At 40.0% G+C, this 27,419-nt stretch overlaps 1 protein-coding gene and 1 long non-coding RNA gene across 5 annotated transcripts in view; one reads left to right on the top strand and one right to left on the bottom strand.

Annotated features, from left to right (window-relative positions):
* PCDH17 (protocadherin 17) overlaps nt 1–10,802 on the bottom strand; it is a 101,095-nt gene extending 90,293 nt beyond the window's left edge. The window contains exons 1-2 of one of the 4 annotated variants that reach the window (XM_084768231.1): nt 4,551–10,802; nt 1–3,525 (exon numbers count right to left, since the gene is read on the bottom strand). In XM_084768231.1, the coding sequence (XP_084624357.1) occupies nt 1–2,565 (2,565 nt within the window). In that variant the 5' untranslated portion in view covers nt 2,566–3,525; nt 4,551–10,802. The other 3 variants (XM_084768230.1, XM_084768233.1, XM_084768232.1) reach the window with 3 other exon arrangements.
* On the top strand, nt 1,918–27,348 carry LOC311589678. The gene is made up of 4 exons (XR_014776616.1): nt 1,918–2,047; nt 18,193–18,228; nt 21,613–21,691; nt 27,189–27,348. It is a non-coding gene; the product is annotated as an uncharacterized lncRNA (long non-coding RNA).
* The last annotated feature ends 71 nt before the right edge of the window (nt 27,349–27,419 follow it).

Here is a 27,419-nt window from a genome sequence, read left to right on the forward strand (position 1 = left end):
CTGAATTATGGACATCCGAGTGGCAGGGGTCTCGCTCGAATTAGTCCCTTGTCCGGTGAAGCTGGTGTGGCAGCCTGCGTGCCCCTGCGGGACAGTCAGGTTGTTGGAGGCTGGCTTAAGATACATCACCTCTGACCGGGGCGAGCTGAGGGGCAGGCGGGTTTGATAGTCGAAGTACATAGGGGAGGTGGCCAGGGAGGGACTGCTCACCACGTTCATGACGTTCATGGCGTTCCTCTCCTCCACCTCGCTCTGCACCAGCATGATATCGTTTTTGTTGATTTTCTTCTTCTTGCCCTTCCCCCCACCTAGCTGTGGGTGGCTGTACTCGGCTATGCGGCAGTTGTAAGTGCGGATCTCCTTGTTTTCCCGTTTACACTTGACAGCGATGGTGATCATGGCCGCTAGGAGGATGATAGAAATCGTGCTCAGAGTCACTATGAGAGGCAGCGACATGTCCCAGTGGTGTTGCTCACCATTCACTCGCGGGACCCCCTCAGGCAGAGAGCCGCTCACTGAGCGAATGATAAGTTTGGCCACCGCGGACAGGGTGGGCTTGCCATGGTCAGTCACCTTTACTACAAGCTCCACCACGGGGGTCACGTCCTCCCAGAAGGGGTGCAGCGTGCGGATCTCGCCACTGGACGGATCGATCTCAAACAGGTGGTCATCATTGCCATCCACAATCTCATAGGTGAGGCGCCCGCTCTCTCCAAAGTCGCTGTCCAGGGCGCGCACCGTGCTTACCAGATAGCCCAGACCAGCGTTGCGAGGCACCTGCAGCTCAGCTGTGTCGTTCTGTAGAGTGGGAAGCACTATCACTGGAGCATTGTCATTCACGTCTAACACTGTCACCCTCACTGTGGCATTGCTCTCCAAGTGCGCTGGAGCCCCTGAGTCCTTCGCCAGCACCTTGAATTCAAAAGCCTTCGTTTGTTCATAGTTAAAGGAGCGCAAGGCATAGATAGCCCCGTTAGTGGGGTTCACAGACACATAAGTGTATATGGACACGTCGCCGATGTGCGAGGGAAGAATGGAGTATGACACTGTCCCATTTTGGCCCAGGTCGGGATCCTGGGCTAGCACTGAGCCAAGGTATTCTCCTGGAATGTTGTTCTCATGTACTTGGAGCACGTACAGTCCTTTAGTGAACCGAGGAGGGTTGTCATTCTCATCCAGAATCTTGACAGCGAACGACTTGGTGGAGTTGAGTGGTGGGGAGCCCCCGTCCCGGGCCACGATTGTCACATTGTACTCGTCCTGTGTCTCGCGGTCCAGCGGACGGTCAGTTACCACGGTGTAGAAGTTGTCATAGTTCTCTTCAAGCTTGAAAGGGACAGAACCAGGTGCCCCCAGGCCACCTCCACCTCCAGTGCCTCCTCCACCTAGGACCCGACACTGCAGCTGCCCATTCTTGCCTGAGTCTCGGTCAGTGACCCGAACCAGGGCGATGACTGTGCCAGGTGGGGCGGCCTCGCTCAGCGCCCCCTGGCGCACGGAGACGAAACCAATGGACGGTGCGTTGTCGTTGCGGTCGATAAGCTTGACCGTGACCTTGCAGTGGGCTGGAATTGGGTTAGGTCCTAGGTCTCTGGCCTGCACGTCGATCTCCAACATGCCATTCTCCTCATAGTCCAGGTTTCCCTTAACTCGGATCAGGCCAGTTTTCGGATCAATGGAGAAGAGCTCCCGCACGCGGTCGGGCACATAGCTGCTGAAGGAGTAAAGCACTTCTCCATTGGGACCTTCATCCGCGTCGGTGGCATTCAAATCAATGACCACGGTGCCCAGTGGTGCGTTCTCGGGCAGTTCAACCAAGTATGACGGAGCCTCGAAGACTGGGCTGTTGTCATTGGAATCGATCACCTTCACATTGATCTGCACAGTGGCGGAGCGTGGAGGCTCACCGCCATCCAGGGCCGTCAGCACCAGAGTGTGGTGATTCTGCAGCTCGCGGTCCAGAGCCTTTTGGATGACGAGCTCTGGGAACTTGGTGCCGTCGCCGCGGGACTTGACGTCCAGTGCAAAGAGGCCATGATCATCGCGGGTAAGCAGATAGGTGCGGAGCCCATTCTCGCCAGCGTCTGGGTCGTGTGCGCTCGTAAGGGGGAAGCGGGTGCCAGGTGCTGCGTTCTCTGAGATGTCCATTTCAATCTGATCCGAGGGGAAAGAGGGAGCGTTGTCGTTAATGTCCTGGATCTCTACCTTGATCATGCAGATCTCCTTGTCATTAGCGAACACCTCTAGGGATAGCTGGCACTTGGCATTGTGGCGGCACAGAGACTCACGGTCGATGCGCTGTTTGGTGTAGAGCAGCCCGCTGTCGGCGTCCACGTCCAGCAAGTGCGGTGCCGAATTCTCCAGCACCCGGTAGCTGCCGGACTTGCTCCTCCCGCTGCCGCTACCGCGCTCAGCCGGCGGAAGCCCGGGCTGCAGTCGGGCATCTTTGCCGATGTTGCCTATCACTGTGCCGGCCCCTTGCTCCTCTGGCACTGAGTAGTTGAGGTTTTTGAGTGTCAGGGCAGGGGCCCACAGAAGAAAGCAGCAACAGATGGAAAGGTACATCCCAGACCGGTAGGGTGGGAGCGGGAGCAGCCGGACTGGAGGTGCTTGCTGGTGGGTGCGCGCCAGTCTGGAACCGGGGCGGAGCGTAAGAGCTCAGAGCGAGCTACAAGTCTGTGAGTCCTTCCTTCCCTCCGCACCCGGGCTGCGGCACCAGGCAGTCTCTCCTTATTCCGCTCAAGTTGCCCGAACCTGTTGATCTACAGCATTCGCGCTGGGAGAGAAGCAGCCGCGCTAGGAAGCTGCAGCAGCTCGGAGCAAGGCGGTGACTCCCTGCGGCTGAGGGCAAGCCCAAGGCTTTGTCTCTCCGGTCTGGACTGCTGTAGCCTCAAACTTGGGTGATGAGGCTTGCGATAAGGCGGAAATGGAGTCTCGTAGAGATGATAATGAACTGAAGAATTGGTGGGTTTTCCTTGCTCCCGCTAGGCGCAGTAAAATCCACTCCCTCCGGCAGCCTACAGAATACTCTTCAAATCGGGTGGGGGGAGGGCTTTGGGAGGTGTGTCTCCAGGCAGACGAGAAAGTGGAATCCTTAGTTACTCGTATTCGGTGATGAAATTGATGGGAATGAGTAGGGACGAAGAAAGAGTCACGGATACATATGTATGTTTGAGGCTCCGCTCTCCTGGCGTACGGAGAAATGTCTGGTCCTTGTGCAGGATGACCGGCTTTCAGGCAGTGTTTTGCTGCATTTAAAGATCTAATCTTGCATTGCTGGCTTAGGCAGCGGCGGCAGCGGACTGCAAGCCCGAGCCAAGTCTTTTTTCTTTTCTTTCTTTCTTTTTTTTCTTTCTCTCTTTCCTTTCCGAGCAGCCAAAGGGAGGGGAGAAATGCAGCGGAAAAAAAAATAGTGTCCCGATTTGTAGTTTCTTTCCCCTACCAAGCTCCTCCCTCTCTGCCTCAGAGCAGGCTCTCCCCCAAAATCAAGAAAGCCACAGCCTGATCAGCATTTGCGTTGAGAGCCTATTGGGAGGAGGAAAAAAAAATAGAGATATATCTCCGCCTCTGTTCGTAGAACACTCTGGTGTCTCTACGCCAAGCCGGGAGCCGCCGCCACTACCATCCCATCCTCTTCCTGCAAGCAAGGACTTCTCCCCGCGCAGTTTAATTCCAGTTTCCTTCTCTTGCCAGGCGAAAGGAAATCAACAGGCAACTCATGGTTAGACGTGCAGATTTGGTGGGGGAGGGGTGGGCAGAATAGAAAGGAGTGGGGGGAGCTACCCTCCCAGTCCTAGCGCACACACACACTCGCCCTGTCTCTCACTAGAAGGGAAACAGTCTCTGCATTCACAGGGCTGGGCTGTCAAGTGGCTCTCTTTTCTTTCTATTCAGCATCTCCTTCCAGTGGCTCAGCCTCCCAGTCCTTTTCATCTGGAAAGGAAAAACCCTGGCGAGGAACAAGAGCAGTGAATATTTGAAAAGAATAGAGTGCAGGTTTTCCCTTTATTATTATTATTATTATTTTAAATTGGAGGTGTAGGGTGGATGGAATGCATCAAGGCTTGGCATGATACATCCTGCAGTCTGGCTCTCACGGTCTCTGGTGGACTTGGGGAGGGTAGAGGGTGAGGAGCTGCTGCCACCGCGGTTCTGCCTGGCCGCCCACCCGGGGAAAATATCTCCACCTCCAAAGGGAGGTTAGGCAGGGGGTGATCTACAAATTATTTCTCCTTCTCCAGGCGCCTCAGTATATGGGAATGACACATCCAGAAATGCAGGTGTTCTGATCTGCGGGATGAGTCAGAGGCAGCGGAACAAATCGTATTCACTCTCCCCTCACGGTCCTCCCTTCACAGGCATTAGTTGCGGCTTCTTCCTAACGCCTTTTCTGACTCACTCAATAGACAGAAGAAGAAGAAGAAGAAGAAAAAAAAAACCCAAAACAAAAAGAAAGCTGGATTCATGTTGGGGCCGGGGAGCGCAGAAAACGAGATAAAGAGAGTGGGGGGAGGAAGGCAAAGCTGAATCTAGCAGCACTTTTACTCTACCTCTTTCGGCTGGAGTCCGAGGCACTGCACAACAAGGCGTCTGCTTTGCTTACGAATATTTACTTATTTTTAAAAACCTTTCCACTTGGCTAGGCGTGAGATGCCCCCAAATCTCTCAGTCTTGGGGGAAAGGGGGGACGTTTCCAGAAATGATTCACAGCTTAGCCCCGGTTCATAGTTCAAGATTTCCTCCCAATGGTCTCTATTCACAAAGTCCAGCATCGATGTGCATAGCTAATTGTGCAGTCTGTTGTGGAGGGCTTTTTGTTTTGTTTTGTTTTGTTTAATTCGTCCTTTTTTTTTTCTGCCACGAATGATCTCTTTCAGCCTGGTGCGGTGCCTGTCAGGATCACCCCAAAGCCTGAGAAAGACGTGCAGGTTTCAAACCGAATAAATCCATCTCCGCCAGCCAAGGCGCGGAGGAAATGGAAGGTGAAAATTCAATTCAACAGTTGGAGTAGTGTCTCCGGGCCGCCCTCCTCCGCTGCGGCAGCCGCCGGGCTCACAGTCCGGATTCTCTCCCCAGCGTCTCTTGCTGACTGACTCTATTCACCTCACGCCGCCGCTTAAACATTGATACTGATTCTCTGCCAGCCAATCCGCGTGGGGAGCCAGGCCCTGCCTTCTCGGCCCACGCCCAATGGGAGGCGGAGAAACGGCAGGCGGGGGCGGGGCCAGCAGGCTCAGCGCTTTAGAGTCATTGACTAGCTGAGTACGACGCCAGTGCTTCGCTGCTTGCAGAGCTGGCGCTAAGTCCCCGCGGTGGCTCCCAGCGCTGAGCCACTAGTCGCCAGAGTCCGTAGCTACAAGGGGTCTTCTTTAGCTACTTGGCTGTCTTCTTCTAGAAAGGAATAAAGTTTGACAGTGATTCCATTTTATTTAGAGATCGGAAACACAGCCAGGCGTGGGAATCACTGCATACTTTGCAGAGAGAGGTAGCTGCGGTATTCCTGATGCCTTTCTGTCCACACACCAACACACGGCTTTAGCTTCCTTGCGCGCGCGCGCGCACACACACACACACACACACACACACACACACACACACACACACACACCAAGGGAGTTGCAGATTTTCTAACTCCTCCTGCACTCATCTGAAGGAGCTGTGGAGTGTGTGCGCGCGCAAGCATTCGTGCACGTGCCCATACCGTGTGTGTGTGTGTGTGTGTGTGTGTGTGTGTGTGTGTGTGTGTGTGTGTGTACGCGTTTTTTCACGTTTTCCAGTGAGTGCCGGTCAAGTCAGTGTTGGCGAGCTAGTTGTGCTATTTAGCTCTGGAGCAAACAAGCCCGCAAGCAACAGCAAGCAATATGTAACTTTCCTCATCCTCAGAGAAATCTCCGCTGTCCCCAAGCACCCATGCAAGGAAAGCCACTTGATTATGAAAGTGTTTCAGAAGAAAAGCAGACTCTGGTGGAGAGAGAAACGTCTCAAAGGAGGAAAAGCCTCTCTTAAGACATGTTTTGCAGCTTCATGAAAATGAAATCTGATTGAACAGTATTTAGAGTTCTACCTTTTCACCTATTACAGGCCACGTAGATTCAAAAGATGCCTGTTTTAGAAATTCCCCTCCTCTCTCTCTCTCTCTCTCTCTCTCTCTCTCTCTCTCTCTCTCTCTCTCTCTCTCTCTCTCTCTCTCTCTCTCTCACACACACACACACACACACAAAGATGCACCACACATCTTCTCTAAAGTCCTTGTCTTCTCCAACTTCAGAGTCACAATAAGGTATGCTTTTGATCTAACACTTCTGGAAAAGAGTTAAGAGGAAAAAGGAAAATGATGCGCTGAAATAGAGGTGAGTGTTTTGATTGATAGAGCATTGACTGTAATTCATGAATACTGGAGTTAAGCTGCCATTTATAAATTGTGAATGACGAACGTACAAACCTGTAAGATGAATCATTCGGAATTTCAGAGAAAATCAAATCCAGACCCATTACAAGAAAATTCTGAATGTTGTTTTGGGATAATTGCTTAAAGACTCAGGTAAAGGAGCTATTAATTTCCCAGGGCTTCAAGGAGATAACCTATAGTCTGATTTTACAGTCTGGTCTCTTTCCAAATTTATCACTCCCTTGGGAGACCAACAGCTCAAAAATTCATAGAGAAGATCTTTAGTCAGATTTTCAAATTCAAGAATGTTCCTCCCTTCTCTTTTCTAAATAGGTCGTTTGGCATCTATGTTTTTGTGAAACAAGGGACTCAGCCTTGCCAAAATCTAAGCTGCTTTGTCAAGTGTTCTTCAACCACATAGCTGTGTGCAAACAGAGCAGTAGGTCTCTGTGGTTAGTAGTGTTGGTCCAACACATGCACTTTAGAAGCTGACGCTTGAAATCTTTATAAACAGAAACTGCCTAAAAGAGTAGTGACCATTCACACACTCATCTGTCAATCTTTACTTTTTACTTCTCTCTCCCCTCACCCTGCCTTAGTTCTAAGGATAAAGACCAAGGCCTTGCAAAGCTAACCAAGGGCTGTAACTAAGTCTTAGATAAATCTTCAGGAATTGTCTTTTTAAAATGACCATCTAAAAGTGATTTTTAACTGTATAGTAATGATATGTCTTTGACTTTCACTATAAAACGAAAGCAAAACAAACAAAAATTCAAAAGGAGGTTATGGTGTATTGATTGGACTTAATTGAACATAGTGCTATGCAGTTGACAGGAGATCAAAAAGACAATACCTAAGAAAGGAGTCGATAATATGAAAAATATATCCTCAGAAGCACACATTTGCTGAGACACAGCCCCCCAGAGTAATTATGCCACATTGCCCCCCAGTGTTTATTGAAAGAATTATGTGAATATGGTGAATGCTTTGGGGCATCTGGCAAGAGCAAAAGAAGGACAAGCATTTTTCTTATGTGTCATGTGCCTGTAGTATTGAACACGGCTGTTGAGTACTGACATGTATCCTAAGTAACTAATTTTATATTTACTATCTGTATTTATTTAAACCATAAATAGAACTGACCAATAACTTAGCTCCAATGGTTCGGCTTGTTTTCAATCCATTGTGATAATCCCTTTTAACAAACAAACCTTATCTGTTTTCAAAGTCTATCTTTTTCTTTCCCCCAAAGTATATTTTGTGCTCAAGAATGTTTATTTAAAAGTTTCATATTACCTATCTTTAAAATATTGAGCATTTTTTAGAATAAAAAGATATGTTACACAGCTCCAAAAAATATGAAACTGGTTTCATACAATGGGAGGCTACCCTCATATACCACCACATTAAGGAGTTCAGAAGACTGTCGCGGTGTGTATGTACTAAAACAATGTCATATTTTATCAAGAACATCTGGTTGATAATCATTATTTGTAGTGTCAAACCATATTCAAGTCTAAGTCGACAATTTACCCTTCTCTCTTCAAATGCACAGACTCTGATCTTGTCTGGTCATTTAGAATCCCTGTGGGACCATTCACTGAGGACATGTGTTGTAAACGACTTAATATTCGATTAATTAATAAAAATAGGTTGGGCAAGTTGAGAATAAAGGTAAATGGAGTGATATGTTGGAATTGCTTCAAATAGAAGTGTTGTATATTAATTTTTTTACAGATTAATAAAGATGAGCAAATACAGCTAAGTCAGTCTCACAATTGACCTCACAGTATTAAGGGGAAAATCTTAAAATAGGACTTCATAGAATTTTGTATGATTTATTCAATTTTTGATGAGACAATGTGTAATTGTATGTTATAGATACTGTCTCAGAGGTTGTTCCTGAAGCCAGGACCACTGTTAGAGCAGTCTTCTGTAATTTATCCTGTTTTTCCATAATCTTCAATTTAATAGCATATAGCTCACAAGAAAAAAATAAAGCTATTGTTTTCTGTGCAGCCACTATACCTGAATTTTAAAAAATCATTTTTTATAATTCTATTTGTATCATTTTACTATCTGGTTTCATACATTAAATTTCTGTAGGAAAGATTTCAAACTGAATTTAATAGCAGGAGGTTTAGGTATTAGAAACCAAACCCATGTCATTTTTAAATTTTCAAAAGAATGGAGTATTCTGTTTATATCTAGTGTCACTTGTCCTTTAAAGATATATGTGGCTCCCATCTTATATTATTGTTGACTGTTTACTGACTCTTAACTGTCTTTTAACCAATAGTGAAGGCTAAAGTGTTTCTACCTGAGGATGAATATAAATTAGGTTGAGCAATGTAAATTAACTGTAAATTTTATACTTTATGGGAAATGTTTTCTAGTTTAAGTATGAAAGTATTCTGTCATATGCAATGAATTCAAAATGAGTAAAAAGACTATATAAAAAGAGAAATGTAAATTAAATGTAAAACTTGTCTGCTTTTTATTAAAATTATGAAATGCTTCTATTAATAAAAATTCTGTTTAATATTTCTAAATAATGTTTCTGCTCCTGTATGTTATGATATGATAGCATATTTAGATATATGTCCTGTCTATGGTGTAGTATGTTAATGATATAACTACAAGGTTAGCTTGACAAGGACATGCAAATTGTACCTGTAAGGATTAATCCACAAATCACTCATTGAATGAAATAAATGTAAAACCAAATATATAGATATTTTCAATAAATTTTAACTAATAATCAGTGATCAACTGAAGAACGTTAGCCCATCTTATGGCAAATATTCCGAATTGTAAAGACTAAAATTTAAAAGTAAAATCTCTTTATTTAAAATTTATCATTAAATGCTATTAAGCAGGAAATGGATTTGTGTGTGATTGTGCATGTGAATGGATGTGAGTGTGTATGTTTGTATGTGTAATTGGTAATCTAAGCCCACTTTAAAATGTATATTAATATATTAATGCATTTGATGTGGGGCAACTCCACAATGTTACTCCGTATCAAATAGATGAATACATATTTAAAGGGTATTTAGCTAAATTGTGTACATTAACATTTATCACTAACATAAGGAAACATTTTCCTCACTTCAACAAACTCCTAATGCCATATTCATGTCCTTTTCTTCTTGCCAGCCAAAAAGAACAAGTTACATTAACTGCATAATCTCATCGCTCTTGCCCCCTAAGAAGTTACATACTAGCTCCCCCTTGTGGTCACTTTGACAGACATGCGGGAATTTTGAAAATTTACTGCATAGGGAAATTAGATTTGTCTAATATTTGTATATGACGGTTTAAAGTGCAGGGCTTATGAGTGAAATGGTTAATTTATAGATGTGACTGCTATATCATTAAATTGGTTGACACTGGGGAAAAAAAGGATAGTATTATGATTTCACGCTCTGTGCAGCAATCTCCTTATTTTTTAGAGTTAAACTTTTTAGGGCAATGCTGACTGAGGCTGGGAAATCAGCCCTTGGAGGGGACCCGGGAAGTTCAGTTCAGTAGGTGGCAGTCTTTCCTCAGAGTCAGTTTTACAGTGGTGACCTGAAAAGATGTTTCAAAACGCTGTGTCACAGGAGGTCCTGCCTTTCAGGTGAGGCTGACACCAAATGCTTATGATCAGCAATGGTTCTAACAGTTCCGGCATTTCTAGCCATTATTCTAAGATATTTAACCTGCTTGTTATATAGCTATCATACTAATATCAATGAGAATATACCAGGAGTAGCTGAGCTCCCAGGAAAACAAATAAGTGTTCTACAAAGCCTGTGCATTTTAATTATCATTATAATCGTTAACCTTCCGGAGTTTCTGCGACAAGGTCCTACTTGGGTAATTATGGCCTCCTTATATAAATTCCTCTTTCAATGAGCTATGCATATTATTTCTTCTCATTTTTAAAACCAAGTGATGCCAAATAGCTGTTTTCTGTTACTCGACATAGCATACTTTTACTATACATAAAGCACTTCTTCTTGTTCAAAAACAAGTCCATTGTCAGAAAAATACTCTGTGTTTTCCTGAATGATATTTTTGATACCATGTTAAATAAAAGAAGTCAATGAAATGAAATACCATTAAAAATCACTGAGGTTGAATTGATTTTTTTCGAGCTTCTGAACTCAGACTTTTGAAGACTGTCCTATCTTTAAGAATGAGAAAAGCTGATACTGTTCAGGGAGAAGGCCATCACACATCTACAAATTATCCATACTGATAGAATGGACTGACCTAAAATGTTAATTAAGTGATGAAAGGTTTATGTCAAATATTGATATAAAAATGCATAAGATATCTTTATTTGTCATTCAAAATGGTGCTTAAAGCTTGATATGTGACAACTGTAAATAAAGTACTAATCAAAAGGATTTGTAGTTTGAATGTAAATGTATTAAATAAAACTGTACTGACAATTCAAGAAAGCTATATTGGCAATTCTTCTCAAAACAATGTAGAGTATATTTAGAAATATGTTGACTTTAATTAGATAGGTCTGGGTGATCTGTTCTCACTTTACTGAAGATACAGAAACCACAGAAGGCCAAAAACTGAAAGACTGTAACATTTATTGCAGAACCTGGACATTTGTACAGATACAAATTAACGATCTTTTGAAAGCATATCCAGAAGAACAGAGGTAATTAACCACTTTTGTGACAAAGGCCTATTTAGAAAGCCACAGACTACTATAGAACCATTTCTTAATCTTTGGTGGAGATCTTAGTTTGGTGGTGATCTACAGTTTAGATTATACAAATATTTTCACAAACACTATGAGAATCACATACACCTGATGTGCATACACATTAAATATAAATATTGCTTCAGATTTGAGAAATTGTCTAAAACCGCCTTTAAACCAGGCGTGTTAGCTCTTACCTATAATTCCATCATTCAGATGGCTGAGGCAGGAAGATTACCAGGACTTCTAGGCCAGTGTAGGCTAGCCAGTGAGGCCCAGTCTCAAACAAACACATAGATAGGTAGATAGGTAGTTAGGTAAATGAATAAACAAACAAACAAACAAACAAATGACATCTTTGCTCTACTAATATAAAATTCTTAAGAGAGGTAAATCTGTACAATGTGTCACTAGATGAAACATACATCATAGAATTAGAAATTCGGTTTGTATTTTCTTATGCTTAGTACCAGAAACTTCCTCAGCCAAAGGAAATGAAATACATTAGAAGGGAATGAAGAAAGGCCTTGCCTAGCACATAGGCTTTTCACTTATCACTCAGAGGTAGTGGCTGATGCAGCATGTCTGTTGAGAGATAGAGATCTTTCTTGCCCACAGTGGAGAAAGAAGGACCATAAGATTCAGGTTAGTGTTGAAAGGCTCTACTAGCTATTGGGAACAGACCACAGCAGCCAGAGAACAGTGTAATCAATCATGAAAATTTAGAAGTTTATTTTATGTTTAAACACTTGAACAGATGTAGAGCAGCACTATTTTAAAACTTGTAAGTAGCCTAGTGTGGTGGCACACACCTTTAATCCTGGCACTCGGGAGGCAGAGGAAGGCAAATTTCTGTGAGTTCAAGGCCAACCTGGTCTACAAAGAGAGTTCCAGGACAGAAAGGGATACACAGAGAAACCCTGTCTCAAACAAACAAACAAACAAACAAACAAAAACCTTGTAACTAGATTCTTAAGTCATGGGTTTGTCCAAGAAACTACCGAGTGAATGAAAATTCATGTGTTCATTTTGTGTGTTTTTTTACATATAGAATCAAAGTTAAAACATTGTCATAATCTTCTCACTAATGAAATTGTTTACCAATTGATCATTTAAAAAAAATCACTTGATATCCTATGTGCATATACAGGGGGAGGAAATCCCCCTCAGGAACAGTCATAGGGGAGGGGAATAAGGGGAAAATGGGAGGGAGGGAAGAATGGGAGGATACAAGGGATGGGATAAGCATTGAGATGTAACAAGAATAAATTAATTAAAAAAAGATAAAAGAAAGGAAAAAATTATTCTGAAAATGACACCTGTAATGCTTAGTTTTTTGTCACCTTGACACAGATGAGAAACACCTGAGGAGAGTGAGCCTCTTCTGAGAAATCACCACACCATTGACCCCTTGGCATGTCTGTGGGAGTAGAATTCCTTTATTAATTACTGAAGAAGTAAGGCCCAGCATACTGTGTGGGACACCAGCCCTGGGGCTGTAAATCTGCAGTGCTGAAAGCAAGCTGAGCAGGCCATGGGGAGAAATCCCACAAGCAGTGCTCTTCAATGGCCTCTGCATCAGTTCTTGTTTCCAGTTTCCTGACCTGCGCTCCTGTGTTGGCTTCCTGTGTTAAATGAATCCCCTCTCTTTCAAGCTTGTTTTGGCCCATGTTTTGTCACAGAAATTTGTGCCAGGAGTGGTTTTATTTCCCCCAGAGTGAACTCTTCCCTTTGTTCCAACACAAAGTAAAAGCTCCTCCTTAGCTGTGGCTAATCCTCTTAACAAAAATTATAGGGTAACCAAACACACACTGATTAGGTTTGAGGTAGGCTTCACAGAGAGAATTCATGTCTCACACTATAAATCTGGTATGGTGGGTGAGGAAACAGGGCCTAGGAGGGAACACAATTCAGTTGTATTGTTAGCTTGACAGTTCTACACTGGGGCGTGTGGAGTCATTGCCTTCAGTCGGTGATGCCATGAGCCTCAAATGGTTAATCCCTACCCAATGGTAACACAGATAGTCCCTGATTATACTTATTAGTTCACAAACCAAAACCAAAAGTTATGAATCTGAGAAAGGGATGCATTAGGAAAAGGATGGGGAATGATAGACCAAAACAAAACAAAACAAAAAACATATAAGAGTATAAGAGTAATCAGAAAGTTTTATATACTTCGTACTTTCTGCAATGATGAAGAAACAGGCAGTTAGGAAGGAAAACAAATACACTGACAACTGTAGGCTTTACCTCACCAAAGTATAGTATTAAGTAACAGAAATTCTAATGGAAGAAAAATAGTAGCTTAGGAAATTGTATAACTATGTTTTTGGAAAGATAAAGTAAGTCCAGGCTTGTCAAACACAATAAATCATCGGGTATCAGATAAGATATGCTTTCTTCATGGTGGAATACCGAGAATGCTGAAGGAAGGATTTATCCTCTTCCTAGGTGGTGCTCTGCAGTGCTCCTCTGGGTAGTTCCTACTCTCTGGCCAAGGATCAGGATGGCATTCAAGGATGGCACTTGCCCAGTTCCAGTTGAGCAATCATCTCCAGGACACATGAGCTTTGTAGGCAGCGCTGATATTTGATGTGCATAGCAAGATTGCTTGGAACCTCAATTACTTGTTGCTTGATTTGAGGGTACACTCTCATGGCCAAACCATGGAAGAAGTTAAAGTTCTGTACCTTTACTCCAAGAACTCCAAGAAACTCTGACACTTGGAGTAATTTTGTGTGTGTGTGTGTGTGTGTGTGTGTGTGTGTGTGTGTGTGTGTGTGTTTCTTTTGAAAATACACAGCTTCTTCATTATTTCAATGTATAAAATTCCTTTCTACACGTCCTGTGTGCTTGTGCTTCTTCCTATTCAGTCATCAGAATGGTGGGCAATTTCCACAGTTCTGCCTTGTTTATCTGTTTTGTACACCTTTCTATGATAATTTTTGAACAATTCCTTTTAGTAACATACATTAATACCTTTATCTTCTACAAAATATACTCCTCTATTAAATTATTCATTCTAATAGAACTAAATATTTAATACAGAATTTTTAGCTTTTATAAATCAAGAGAAAAAGAATTATCTGTAATGGAAAAAGAAAAATCTCCGTGAGTAGCCCTAATGAGTAAGATAATAAATTAAAAAAGACAATTTGTTCTTTGACTTAGCAGTTATGGTGTAAACCTTAAAGCCTGGGTGATACAAGACAGTGCTGTTGCTTAATTTTACTTCTTGGTGAAAATAAGAGTGAGGAGAGTCTCTCAGCTATCTGCTGTGCATCTATGATGTCCTAGATTATTAAATCAGCAAAATTTGTTCTTTCTCAAGACTGAAATCTACCTCTGTTTCAAATATTATTGACCCCAGCTGTTAAGGGTTCCCATTATGAATTTCAATCTGTTTTAATAATGGAATATCTCAGGGATTTAATCTTTGTTACATTTGAAAAACTCATATTTTTCTCAAACAATGTAACATAAGAAAAAGTTAGGTCTTGGACATTATTTGGGATAGGGACTATACTGTGTATATTATCTATTCTTCATTAATTGTTACATAGATATACATGTATGTATACACATTTATATTCCTACATATATAATTACATGCTGCTAAGTCTATATAATATTAATTACATGCTTTCAGGGATGACTACTTGGTATTAGATAATCAATTGATGTGCTCTTCCTGGTGGAGACTGTTTCTCCAGTTGTCAGCATTCCTTAGATGACTACAGTTCTCTGTGCAGTGTTGAGGTCTCCTTAGCATGCTTATTGCTGTAGCTCCTCACTCAGCTCATGCTTACACAGTCATATTATTGAAAAGTATGGGAAAAACTGACATTTCTAGGTAATAAAAATCTCAAAAGTAAACCCTGTGGTCTTCTACTCTCATTCTACCCTTCTTCCATAATGTTTTCTGAGCCTTAGGTATAGGCGTAGGGTAGATATATCGCATAGAAGTAGGCTTCACAACTCTAGGATTTGACTAGTTGTAATTTTCTGTAATGGTCTCTGACTGCTGCAAAAAAAGATGGTTCCTTGATGAGGAGGGAAGGTTACCCTTACCTCTGGGTTAAATGACAAATATTATTAATATAGTTAGCAGTTTTGTTTGTTAGGTTATTAAAGTAGTGGTTATAGGTTCTAAATTCCATAACTTCACCAGGCTTGAGTCGTTGACTAGGTTTCCAGCACCAGACATGCTTTCCTTCCTCTTGGGCAGGTGCTAACTACACGTAGCTGTTGGTTACTGCCAAGGTCTGTGTGCCACTATTGTCCTCTTAGGGTTATAGTGCCGTGCCAGCCATTGGTGTAGTTCACTAGCATCATAGCTTGGTAGAACTGTTGGTTGCTTCACTCTTTGGAAGCTTCTGGTACTATGAAAAGTACTCCTCAAGAAGGGGCTATTCACGCCACTTCCATCTGAGGAGCCTACGGGCCCTATGTCTAAAGTACACTATGTTGCCAGAAATAGGTATTTACTTTTTCACATCTAGCTGTGAATAACCTATAATGTTTGGAGACTCTTTTGGACTACCCCCAAACAATGTCTGATGTTGAAGTATTTATTAAATAGTCTTTGACTCTTGGAAGAGTATCATCAGCTTGGAGATTACTGAGAAAGCATAAAGGTGAGCTGTTCAGAGTAATAGTAAAAATTACATAAACTTTTGTTTAATTTTAAAGGCAAGTTGTTTAACTTTACAAAGAACTGTTTTTAATTCTCACAAATGCTAATACAATACTCTTTTCCCATCCACGTTTGTGAAGATCAAATATTAGTGACATTTTCACAAATTATAATCAATTATGTTATTAGTCATTTGTACTTAAATCATTACAAATATGGGTACTGTAAGCAGACTCTAGGTAAGAGAAATACAGGAGATGGGGAAATAGAAAGACCCAGAGGGTCTTAGAAACCTACAAGAAGAACATTGTAATGGGTGGACCCAGGAGGGTCTGCTCAAACTATTGCACTGACCAAGGATGAAACAATAGTAAACATGAAACCCCTATTCTGATCTACCCAATGGACAGGACATTCTCCACAGTTATGTGGAGAGCAGGGACTGACTCTGACATGAACTCTGGTGCTCCATATTTGAACACCTTCCTTTGGTGGGGAGGCCTGATGACACTCAAAGAAAGAATAAGCAGGCTACATAGATTAGACATTGATAGACATAGATTCCCCCACTAATGACCATATAGTGGGGGAAAAGGTCCCCCTTGGTCATAGACCTAAAGGAGGGAAATAGGGTGAAAGAGGGAGAGAGGGAGGAATGGGAGGGTACAAGTAAGTGATGGGATAAAATTTTATTTGTAATCTGAATAAATTAATAAACTTAAAATTAAATAAAAACAAACAAAATAAGAATTATAAAGTCTCCATCACCCCTGCATCCTTTAATTAGACAAGACTCCTAGTGGAAGGAGGGGTATACCAACCCACCAACAAAAGCTTCCACTCAAAATTTACCCTGCCTACAAGAAGTGCCGAAATAAAAACAGAACAGAAAGTGAGAGAATGTCCAATCAGTGAAAAGTCCAAACTGAGACCCACCCCGTGTTAGTGAACCAACCCCTGACACTATTAACTGCTATGCCTGTAGATGGGAGCCTAGCATAGCTGTCCTATAAAAGCCTCCACCCAGTAGTGATCTAAACAGATGCTAAGACTCACAACCAGACATTGGGCAGAGAGTAATGAGTCTTGTGAAAGAGTGGGAGGAAGGATAGAAGGACCCAGAGGGGACAGGAGCTCCACAAGAAGATCAACAGAACCAACTATCGAGGGCCCAGGGGATCTTTTGAAGACCAAAGCACCAACCAGGGACCATGTATTGACTGAAACTAGGTCTCCTAACCGGAAGTAGCCAATGGGCTGCTCAGTCTTCAAGTAGGCTTCCTATCAAGGGGAGTGGATGCTGTCTCTGACATTGACTCTGTTACCTGCGGTTTTTTTTTTTTTTTTATCACTTTCCCTTGGCATGACTGCCTCCCTAGCCACAAGGGAGGAGAATGCCCTCAGTACAGCCAGATGGGACTTGACTGGCATGTTGGCATGGGTTGGTGATTAAGGAACTCCTCTTTCCTGAGGGGAGGTAGGTGTAGGTGAAAGAAGGAGGAACATGGAACCAGGGTGCTGGCGGAAGGTTCAAATGCTAATTTCAATGCCTTGAGGTCTGGTTACAGCCCTGCCATTGACATTGTTATGAATGTTGAACTATCTCTTGTAACCTTGTTTGTTTGTTTGTTTGCTTGCTTGGTTTGTTTTTTCAAGACAAGGTTGATGTGTGTAACAATCCTGGCTGTGGACTCACTTTGTAGACCACGCTGGCCTTGAACTCACAGAGTTCTGCCTGCCTCTGCCTCCTGAGCGCTGGACTAAAGGCCCAGCTGTCTCCTGTAACCTTGTGATGATGTAGAATATTCCACAATTATCCTTGAATGTTGAACTATCTCCTGTAACCATGAGATGATAAAGAATGTTACCCAGTTATGCCTGATTAGCTAAATAAAGATGCTAAAGCTTGTAACTTGGTCTCCTATCAAGACATAGGAGGAGTTTTGGTTCCCAGGTTGGGTTTGAGAAAGGAGAAGAGAGGGGGGAAACAGCAAAACAGCAGGAGGAGAGGACGCCAGAGAGAAAAGAGTTGCAATAAGGCAAGGTAGCAGTGAGCATGTGGCTGTAGGAACAGACTGACGGAGCAGAAGCTACTCAGGGAATCATCAGATTGGCAAGTGATTCATGTGGGTTTCAAAGGTACTAGGACTAGAGTAGCTAAGATTCTTCCCAGCATAATGCTTACAACTTAAAAATAAACCTTTGTCTTTCTGTGTCAGTCGTTGGAGAACTTAGCTGGTTAAAGAAAACTACTGCCTTAATACTTTACTGTATTGGTTGATGTAGAAAGAATAATTCATCATTTTACAACATCAGGAGGGGAGGAGGGAGGGGAGGACTGGGATGTAGAGTGAATAAATGTATAAATTAATTTTAAAAAGAATTTTAAATATTTCCTGAGAAAAGATACAATAATTTATAAATGAAGATATTATTTGTTTATTTTATTTCTAGCACTGAGGACTGAACCCAGGCTCTAGGAAAGAGCAGGTGAGTACACACTACTGAGCTTTCTCTCCAATTTATCTTGTGATGGCTAATCTCCTGACTATCCCACTGAGAGTTTTAAATGTTTAAGCATTATTTTCTTCTGGGTTGATATTTTTATTGATCCATCCATTGTTTTATATTTTTAAAATGTCTTGCTTCTGACACACACACATATATTTGTAAATAAATAATGCTTTTCTCCTTTTTTAAGAGTTGTTTTCTTTTTAATGTGTGACAACAGAAACAAAGCTTTAAAGAGCACAGGAGTACTATCAAAATATCACATGACAGTTTACACAAACATCTGTCAAATGTATGGTTAGAATTTTCACTTCTTGAAGAAAATATATACCAATTAGCAGCAATATTCTGCTGCCAATTGCCTAATTTTGGCCGGAGGAATCAGCATGCCTTTTCATTATGGGCAGGGCATTTCTACTTGTTACTTCTGCTGAAGGTTTCCTTGATGATTTTAAAGGTATTTTTTTTACATTATTTTGATAGTTAATTGATAGATGCACAGCTACCATTGACATTTATCTGACTACAAAATTGACACATTATCAAAATAATCACTTAAATTAGTTAACAGTCATTCTACTTATTGCAAAGCGCTAAGAATACTATATTTTTTAATTATCTAGAGAGAATTTTCTAGAAGAAGTCACATTTAGTAAAAATCTGATGTTAAGTTTTGGATGATGTTATGTCTATAAATCACATAATTCAATGGTTCGATTAATGATATTTTTAGGATTCATAATAAATGTTAATAATTTATATTAGTCTTATAATTTGAATGTCTTAATATAAATTATTAATATATTTTCAAAACTTATTTCATGGCTAGATTCTTTTCTTTTTGTTTTTGACAGTGTCTCAATGTATGGCCCTTGATGGAACTCCATTTATAGGCTAAATTTCCCTGAAGTCAAAGAGATCTGCCTGCCTTGGACTCCCATATGCTAAGATTAAAAGTGTATGCAACATACCTGAAGCTAGCCATTACTTTTTATAATGAGAAATATCCAACAAAAGACATTAGATTATGCTAGTGTTTCTATAGAATTCTATCTCTCCAATATTGAGAAACCCATTATTTCATTTTAAACCAGAACACTATTCTTTTGAATGAACAATGCAAGATGTAAAATATGACAATAAATATATTGTCACCTATGTAACTGGCTCCTTTGTCATATATGCTGCATATATAACTAATAATAACTAATAATGTTTTAATTTTAATTATTTAAGTTAAAAATTTTAAACTTGCTATACATTTGAAGGAGAAATGTATAAAATGCCCTTTATATTTAAAGAGCTTAAGCAGGTCAGGAACACGGAGCAGGAGTTGACACAAAGGCCATGGAGAGGAACTGCTTACTGGCTTGCTTCTCATGGCTTGCTCATTTTTCTTTCTTATGGAATCCTGGAGGGTCAGAGCTGAGGGATGGTACCACCCTCTATGGCCTGGACCTTCCTCATTGATCACTAATTGAGAAAATGTCTTACAGCTGGATATTAATGGAGGCATTTCCTCAATGGAAGCTCCTTCTTCTCTCATGACTCTAGCTTGTGTTGAGTTGACACAAAACTATCCAGTACAGCTACACACGGCAGGTATGGTTTAGTATGAAGTGTCTGCCATCCATAATCTCATATGTTTGAAAGTCTTGTACCTAGTAAGTGGCACTGTTTAGAAGTTACGGAAGGCCTAATTGAAAGCGGATCTCTGAGAGATGGGTCTTAAAGGTATAGCAAAGTGGGGGCAGTGCATTACAACCAATTCGCAGCTGGGATGTAACAAGTGTTATACCTTCTTATTGGCAAATTCTGGTTCAGCTTCAGTCACTATGTTTTCCTTGCCTTGATGTGTTGCAACAATTAATTCAAATGGTGAATCTCCAGTAAACTTCTCCTCCTAATAGATTTTTGTTGTCCTTGGTGGGTCAGAGTGACAAAAATATTTTTAGGAATACAAGGGGATAGCTGGATGAAATAACAAAATTCAAAGCCATACCTATGATTAAACAAAAATGGAATTATTTCATTTTATGTCTTTTAATTTGCTTTATTCTCCCAATTATCATCATGAAGTTAATTCCATTTGTTACTGAAGAGTGAGGTCCACCAATTTTAGTACAGTGCTTTCTACACTGCACATAAGACATACAAAAGACGTGATGTCTGGTACTGTTTAAGATGGGCTGTGTCAATAAATCAAGTACTTTGCCTATTTTAAAAGAAAAGCTGAAGAAATGATTATCTTTATATTCATTAGCTTTATCTCAGTATTTTTTAAAGATTTATTTATTATTTATACAGTGTTTTGTTTGCATGTACACCTACACACCAGAAGAGGGTACCAGATCCCATTACATATGGTTGTTAGCCACCATGTGGTGGCTGGGAATTGAACTTAGGACCTTTGGAAGAACAGATGGTGCTCTTAACCTCTAAGTCATGTCTACAATTTAGGGACTAGTAAAATTGTATTAATATTAAAAGCAGCTATAGAATATTAAATTGTATTAAGCAGAAGTATGTGTTTAAAAGTTTTAGCTGCACTTCACATGGTTTTGGTCAGTATAGTAGCACTATTAACATATTCTATTGTACAAACATTTTCTGTTGTAAATGTGCTGCATAAGTTTTTCATTTAAATCATCCGTTGAGTGATGTCTTTGGCACATTAAGGGAAATAGTGTAGATGCAGTGCCCCACAGAGGAAGCATTGAATAAATGCTGTCAGTCTTCTCTAGCTTTTCTGAAACCTGTGCTTTGTTATTTCTGTTGGACACAGCATATGTCAGGCTAATCAGATGAACACAGGTTGGGCTAGAACAATGACTGAAATAAGGCTGAGATCTGTTGGTTATAGATCAAAATAATTCTAAGGCATGCTATACTCAAATGACAAAACCTATTGACGCCTGTCAGTAGCATTAGTATTTGATTGTCATGTTGCTGCACCATATCTCCTTTAGATCCTTGCTACTGAAGCTCAGAAGTCACATGACTGTATAAACATCTGGGAATACTCCAACAATTTTCTCTTTTCACATTTGGGAAGATATCTTTATTTTGAAACCAAAACCAAAACAACAACAACCAAACCAACAACAACAACAACAACAACAACAACAACAACAACACAACACATTATTAGTGGATAAGCTTCTCATTCCTACAATTAAATATTAGACTCTGATAATGACATTGAGTAAGTACAGTGGAATTCAATAGTGACTTCCATATGCAGTAGAATGTTTCCACACAGGAATATGAGCTTTAAAGAAAATGTTTATCTATCTAGTTTGTATGTTTTTCAAAATAGAGTCACTCTATATAGCCCTGACTGTCCTGAAATTCACTCTGTAGATCAGGCACGCTTCAAACTCAGAGATCCTACTGCTTCTCTCGGTATTGAAGGCATGCACTATCACTCACTGGTGAAACTGTAAGTTTAAAAAATATATGTTTCATGGTTGTTATTATTATTATTATTATTATTATTATTATTATTATTATTATTATTATTAATATATTTTTTCAAAACAAGGTTTTTCTGTGTAGCTAGCTCTAGCTGTCCTGGGACTTGTTCTGCAGACCAGGCTGGCCTTGAAAACACAGGGATCTTCCTGTCTCTGCCTCCTGAGTGCCAGGATTAAAGGCTTATGTCACTATACTGAACTGGATATGAACCTAATAAACATAATGAATTGGCTCAATATTACATTTTTGACAGGTATTTTATTGTTTTTGTCAGGGTAAAATTATTCTTTAAACCCAGGTATAAGAAAGATGGTGGTTAAACAATATTTTTAATAATAGATTGAAATTTTAGTGCACTTTATTTCATCTTTTTGTTTTATACCTAAGATATTGTTTAATGGAAAATAATGTTCTTACATTTAATGGCAAAAGATAAAATAAATAGAAATATGACTTAGGACGATTTCTCAAGTTCTGAGCACACCAAAGCCATTTCCTGTAATTTTCAGGTGTCATTTTAGAGAGACAATACACTATGTCCCCAATTATATTCCTTTTTTCAGACAAGAGTTTGTAATCAGTAGAATGTATGATGAGGTATAATCAAAGATTAGAACTTTTTAATTAAATAGGGCCTTTTGTGACTAGTCATTTGACATTAATTACTGTTTTAGTTGGATTCCTTTTGATTTGTAAAGAGCCCTGAGTATCACAAAAATTATATTGCATCATAGCAATTGTTGATAATTAAAACAAAGGCTTTACTGCATCAGCCCATCACACATCTTAAAAAGGAACATCATTTTAAATGTTAATGGCTGCCTTAGATAAACTGACTAGAGGGTTCAGAAGGAAAAATAACAGATGGCAAGTCAAGCCAGTTGCTTTGGATGGACAGTTTGAAGGTTGTTAATTGTGATGATTTATAAGGTGTTTTCAAATGTGCAGTCACACTTTTAGGGGCTAACGAATGAGGAAAGGTATACGTGCAGTTCTAAAGGCTCCACACCCGGTGGGAGTCATAAACCTAACTCATACCATGGCTGTAACTAGAGATCATCCATCAAACTCATTGCTAAAGAGAAACTGACCTCGGAGTTCAGACAATATTTCTATTTGTTGACTCATGGAGAATAAAATGTAAGTTAAAACTTTTTGTAAGAGCTCTGGATTAAGACAGCATATTTGTAGTAAAAACTGTCACTGCTTTCTGTGAATAGAAGAAATTATACACATTATTTTTATTAAAAGATGAAATAAATCAAAGTAATTCAAACTGAGTTTGATCTCAGTGAATTAATTCTTCTAAAAAATAACCTCAGAAAAAGTAAACCCATATACGAATAAAATTTATTTTATTATAATGTACTGCCTTGAAGTGAAATGCATGGTTTAATAGCTGAATAGTATTCCATAGTGTATATGTACCACAGTTTCTTTATCCATTCTTCTATTGAGGGACACTTAGGCTGTTTCCATGTTCTGGCTATTATGAATAAGGCTGCTATGAACATGGTTGAGCAAATTTTCTTGTTGTGTGCTGGAGCATCTTCTGGGTACATTCCAAGGAGTGGAATAGCTGGGTCTTGAGGAAGCCCTATTCCCATTTTTCTGAGATAGCACCAAACAAGGAATTCCCAAAATTTGTGGATAAATGGATTGAGCTAGAAATGATCATAATGAGTGAGTTAACCCAGAAGCAGAAAGACTCAAATGGTATATACTCACTTATATCTGCATATTAGCCCAAGGGGCATGTCCCACGAAAGCCTTCACTTACCAGAAAACCGAGACAGAGGGGAGGACATTCTAGTGGGATTCTAGATGAGAGAAGCATGGGAGAATGGCAAAGTAGAAGGATCCAGAGGGTCCTAGAAGCCTACAAGTAGAACATTATGATAGGCAGATTTGGGCCCAGGGGTCCCGCTCAAACTAAGGCACCAGCCAAGGACAATACAGGCGGTAAACCTTAAACCCCTACCCAGATCTAGACAATGGACAGAACACTCTCCACAGTAGAGTGGAGAGTGGGATATGACTTTCTCACATACTCTGGTGCCTCACCTTTGACCATGTCCCCTGGAGGGGGAGACCTGGTGGCACTTAGAGGAAGGACAGCAGGTTACCAAGAAGAGACTTGATACCCTATGAGCATATACAGGGGGAGGTAATCCCCCTCAGGAACAGTCATAGGGGAGGGGAATAAGGGGAAAATGGGAGGGAGGGAAGAATGGGAGGATACAAGGGATGGGATAACCATTGAGATGTAACAAAAATAAATTAATAAAGTAAAAAAAAATAAAAAAAAGAAATGCATGGTTTACTAAGATCTTCATAAATGTAGGTACTGAAATTCTCTTTAGTTCTGACAAAAGAATCACATATATTCTGTTTCTGCCTGCCTTATAATAGAAGACAATTGTTTTTAGTACAATTTACCTTAAGTTAGGGTTATGGTCTGTGAACAGAATAAAACTAATTGGCCTGAAAACGGATGTCACTGTGCCCCATGACTTCATTAGTAGTGTGCACTGTGCAGCTGAGCTAAATGCATGGATGTAGAAGTAATAAAACAACTTTGTAACACTTGATTATATGAACAAAGAACAAGAAGCACCGAAAATGGAATATGTTGTGATTAATTTCATATTCATTGCATCATGTGTAGACTTCAGTTAGCTGAAATGTGCTGACTCTAATTGTACCAGAATATCTTTGTAAAATTTTTTTGAGATCATAATTAATTAAAATATTTCTCCCTTCCCTTTACTCTCTCCAATCTTCCATATAACCTTCACACTCGCTTTCAAATTCATGGTGTGGTTTCCTTTTTCACTAATTATTATTAATTAATGCACATAAACACACATATATACATATATATGCATGCATTCCTAACTATAACTTGTTCAGTCTGTATGTCACTTGTATGCATAAATTTCAGGGGTGCTCATTTGGCACTAGACAACCAATTGTTTATACTTTATGGGCCACCTCTGCCACTCCTAGATTCCCTCATTTGCTAATAGTTCTTTCTGTAGGATTGGGGCCTCAAGGCATTTTTCTCTTGTATTTGACATGTTTGTTGGTGTCATTCTTGTTCAGGTCATGTTTTGGTCATTATGGTGGTGAAACTTTGTGAATGTAGCTTCTGGTGTTACCTGGACATGCAATCTCCTCCCAAACTCCCTGGCCATATGGCTTTTAAAATCTTTTTACTTCATCTTTCACAATGTTGCCTGAGCCCTAGGTACCAAAATGTTTTTTTAGATGTATTCATCTGGACTATGCTCCACAACTCTGCTGTTTGTTTAGTTGTGTTTCCTGTGGTGGTGGTCTCAATATGTTGTAATGCGAAATTTCTTTGATAAGAGGTGTAGACTACCTTTATCTGTGGATGGTAATCCTCAAAGGGTTTAAGACCCGCACAGGAAGAAGGAGACCATGCCTAGTACTTGATACCTAAGTGATGACTCAGTTAGTGAAGTTACTGTATCTGGAGAAGAATCTATAACTACTAATTTGCCAAGCTACTATAACCCCTATAGGAATTTATAAGTACTGTCCCCATACCCAAAATGTCTTTTAAAATGATTACTTTGTTTTTTATCTTTTCCCAAAATACATTCTGGAAACAGTTTCCAGAAATAACAGAAAAGACAAGTTAGATTGGCAATCAAGGCTACTTTAGTGCTATTGAAAAAAAAAAACACACACACACACACAAATTTAAAGAAAGCATTGTGGTGTCTCTAGACATACGTGCATTCATAACTTCCATAGCAAATATACCAAGTTTATATTTATAGTATTTTCATATACAACTGAGACTTTATATAAAAATATCCAAGGGAGGAAATTAATTATTCATTACGGGGTTCTTGGCTTATCTGGTTTGAGACAGCCATTGTTGGAACTCCTATATTGTAATTTTAGAAGCCAATCTAATATACCCCCTTTAGGAAATACCTATTCTATTTATTGTTTTCCTGGGGAGAGTTGATAGTAATACATATTGTAGCAGATTAGAAAAACAAGAAAAAAAATCAACTCTCTGTGGTGACTGTGCAATGTAGCTACACCCTGGCTCCTGATATTTGTTGTAGCCTATAGTTTGGTATTTAGTCTTTGGCAGAGAATCTTTCCTTCTAGGTAAAGGTGAATGATTTTAGAGAGTTACATGAAAGTAAAGCTGACATGGCATAGTTAGGTAAAGACTAGAAACTGAAGAAAACGATTCATCTCAATGGCAAACATTATGGCTAATAATTTCTCTCCCTTTCCCCAATGAAATCATAGTGGGGGCGGGTATTAATATCCTGAAGTTTTATTCTGTTACCTTGTCTATGAAGAAAACTAAAGGAGGAAAATTATAGAATTTATGTTTTTAATTCAATTTGGTAGTCTTGAGGTTGAAACAATATTTGGAGGACTCGACAAGGGCAGACTGAGACCTATTCTAAGCATGAAATACTGTATGCTCATCATGAAGGAGTTAGGATAATCACTCACAGGTTACACTGTCAAAAAGGTAAAGGTACCAATCTGCTTTATTCAATGTTTCTAAACTCAGAAATATGTCTCATTAAGGCCAATTAAACATGAAATCAACGATTATTATAAAAGTCTTTCCTACAATACAAGTGACGAAGCCACATTTTGCCTTAGAAAATGTAGTTAGGGGACCTTAGAAATTAAAACAGCATTTGGTATTCTTTGCCTTGCTTATTTTTCTGTAGAAAGCCTATCAGTTAAAATGATGAATTTTAACCTTTTCCACTTCTCCCAGACAAGATGTAATTCATATTCTTCAGGCTTTTAGAAGCTGGCTCCTCATACTGATGAGGAAATTATTGTTTTTTATAATATTTACTAAGGTGGAGTTACTGAACCTTCCTCAAGGACATATCCTTTACTTTTTAATATGCAAAACTCTGAGAATCCTTTGGAAAAATGGTGAGAAGGAAAATACATTAAATTATTCAGCTAATTGTGTAGTTTAATGAATTTGAATTAAGTCATAATATATTATATTCAATACAATGTATGTGATGAATAGGAAATAAAAAGGTCATGGTGTCTAAGAATAGCAGGATCAGGAAGTAGAATACTAATGGATCAAAAATGTCCTGCATAAAAATGTCTTCTCTGCCCTGTGTCCCAATTTTGTTCTTTTCAAAGTGATTATTCTCAAAACTATTCAATAAACTCTGTTTATTCAACTGATTTTCAGTCATCTGTGACTTGAAGAAAGTACAGAATTTTGCTATATGTTGAAATTGGCTATTTTCAGAAATAATTAGTTAAATAATAATGTACTGAACATTAATTATCTGGAAATACACACAAAACCCTATAATTAAGAACGGCTTCTTGACTCACTCTTTTTTTTCTTTTCTTTCTCTCTCTCTCTCTCTCTCTCTCTCTCTCTCTCTCTCTCTCTCTCTCTCTCTCTCTTTCAGTGACAGGCATTGAAAGATACTTCTTAGAAAATGTTGACTCATCTGGAATGAAGCACTGCTCAGAGGTGGCTATCTGCGAACAATAACTTACAGAGATATGTGTATGTGTTGTACGCTGAAGTTAGTCCACCATGCCTTTCAGTCATTTCTGGTCTAAGAGGTTGAGGCAGAAATATTATGAAATGCCACCATATATGCTTATGTGTATGAATGACTGGTCCCAGGGTTGGG

This window comes from Acomys minous, assembly GCF_964271855.1.
Source record: "Acomys minous genome assembly, chromosome: 18".
Lineage (NCBI taxonomy): Eukaryota > Metazoa > Chordata > Mammalia > Rodentia > Muridae > Acomys > Acomys minous.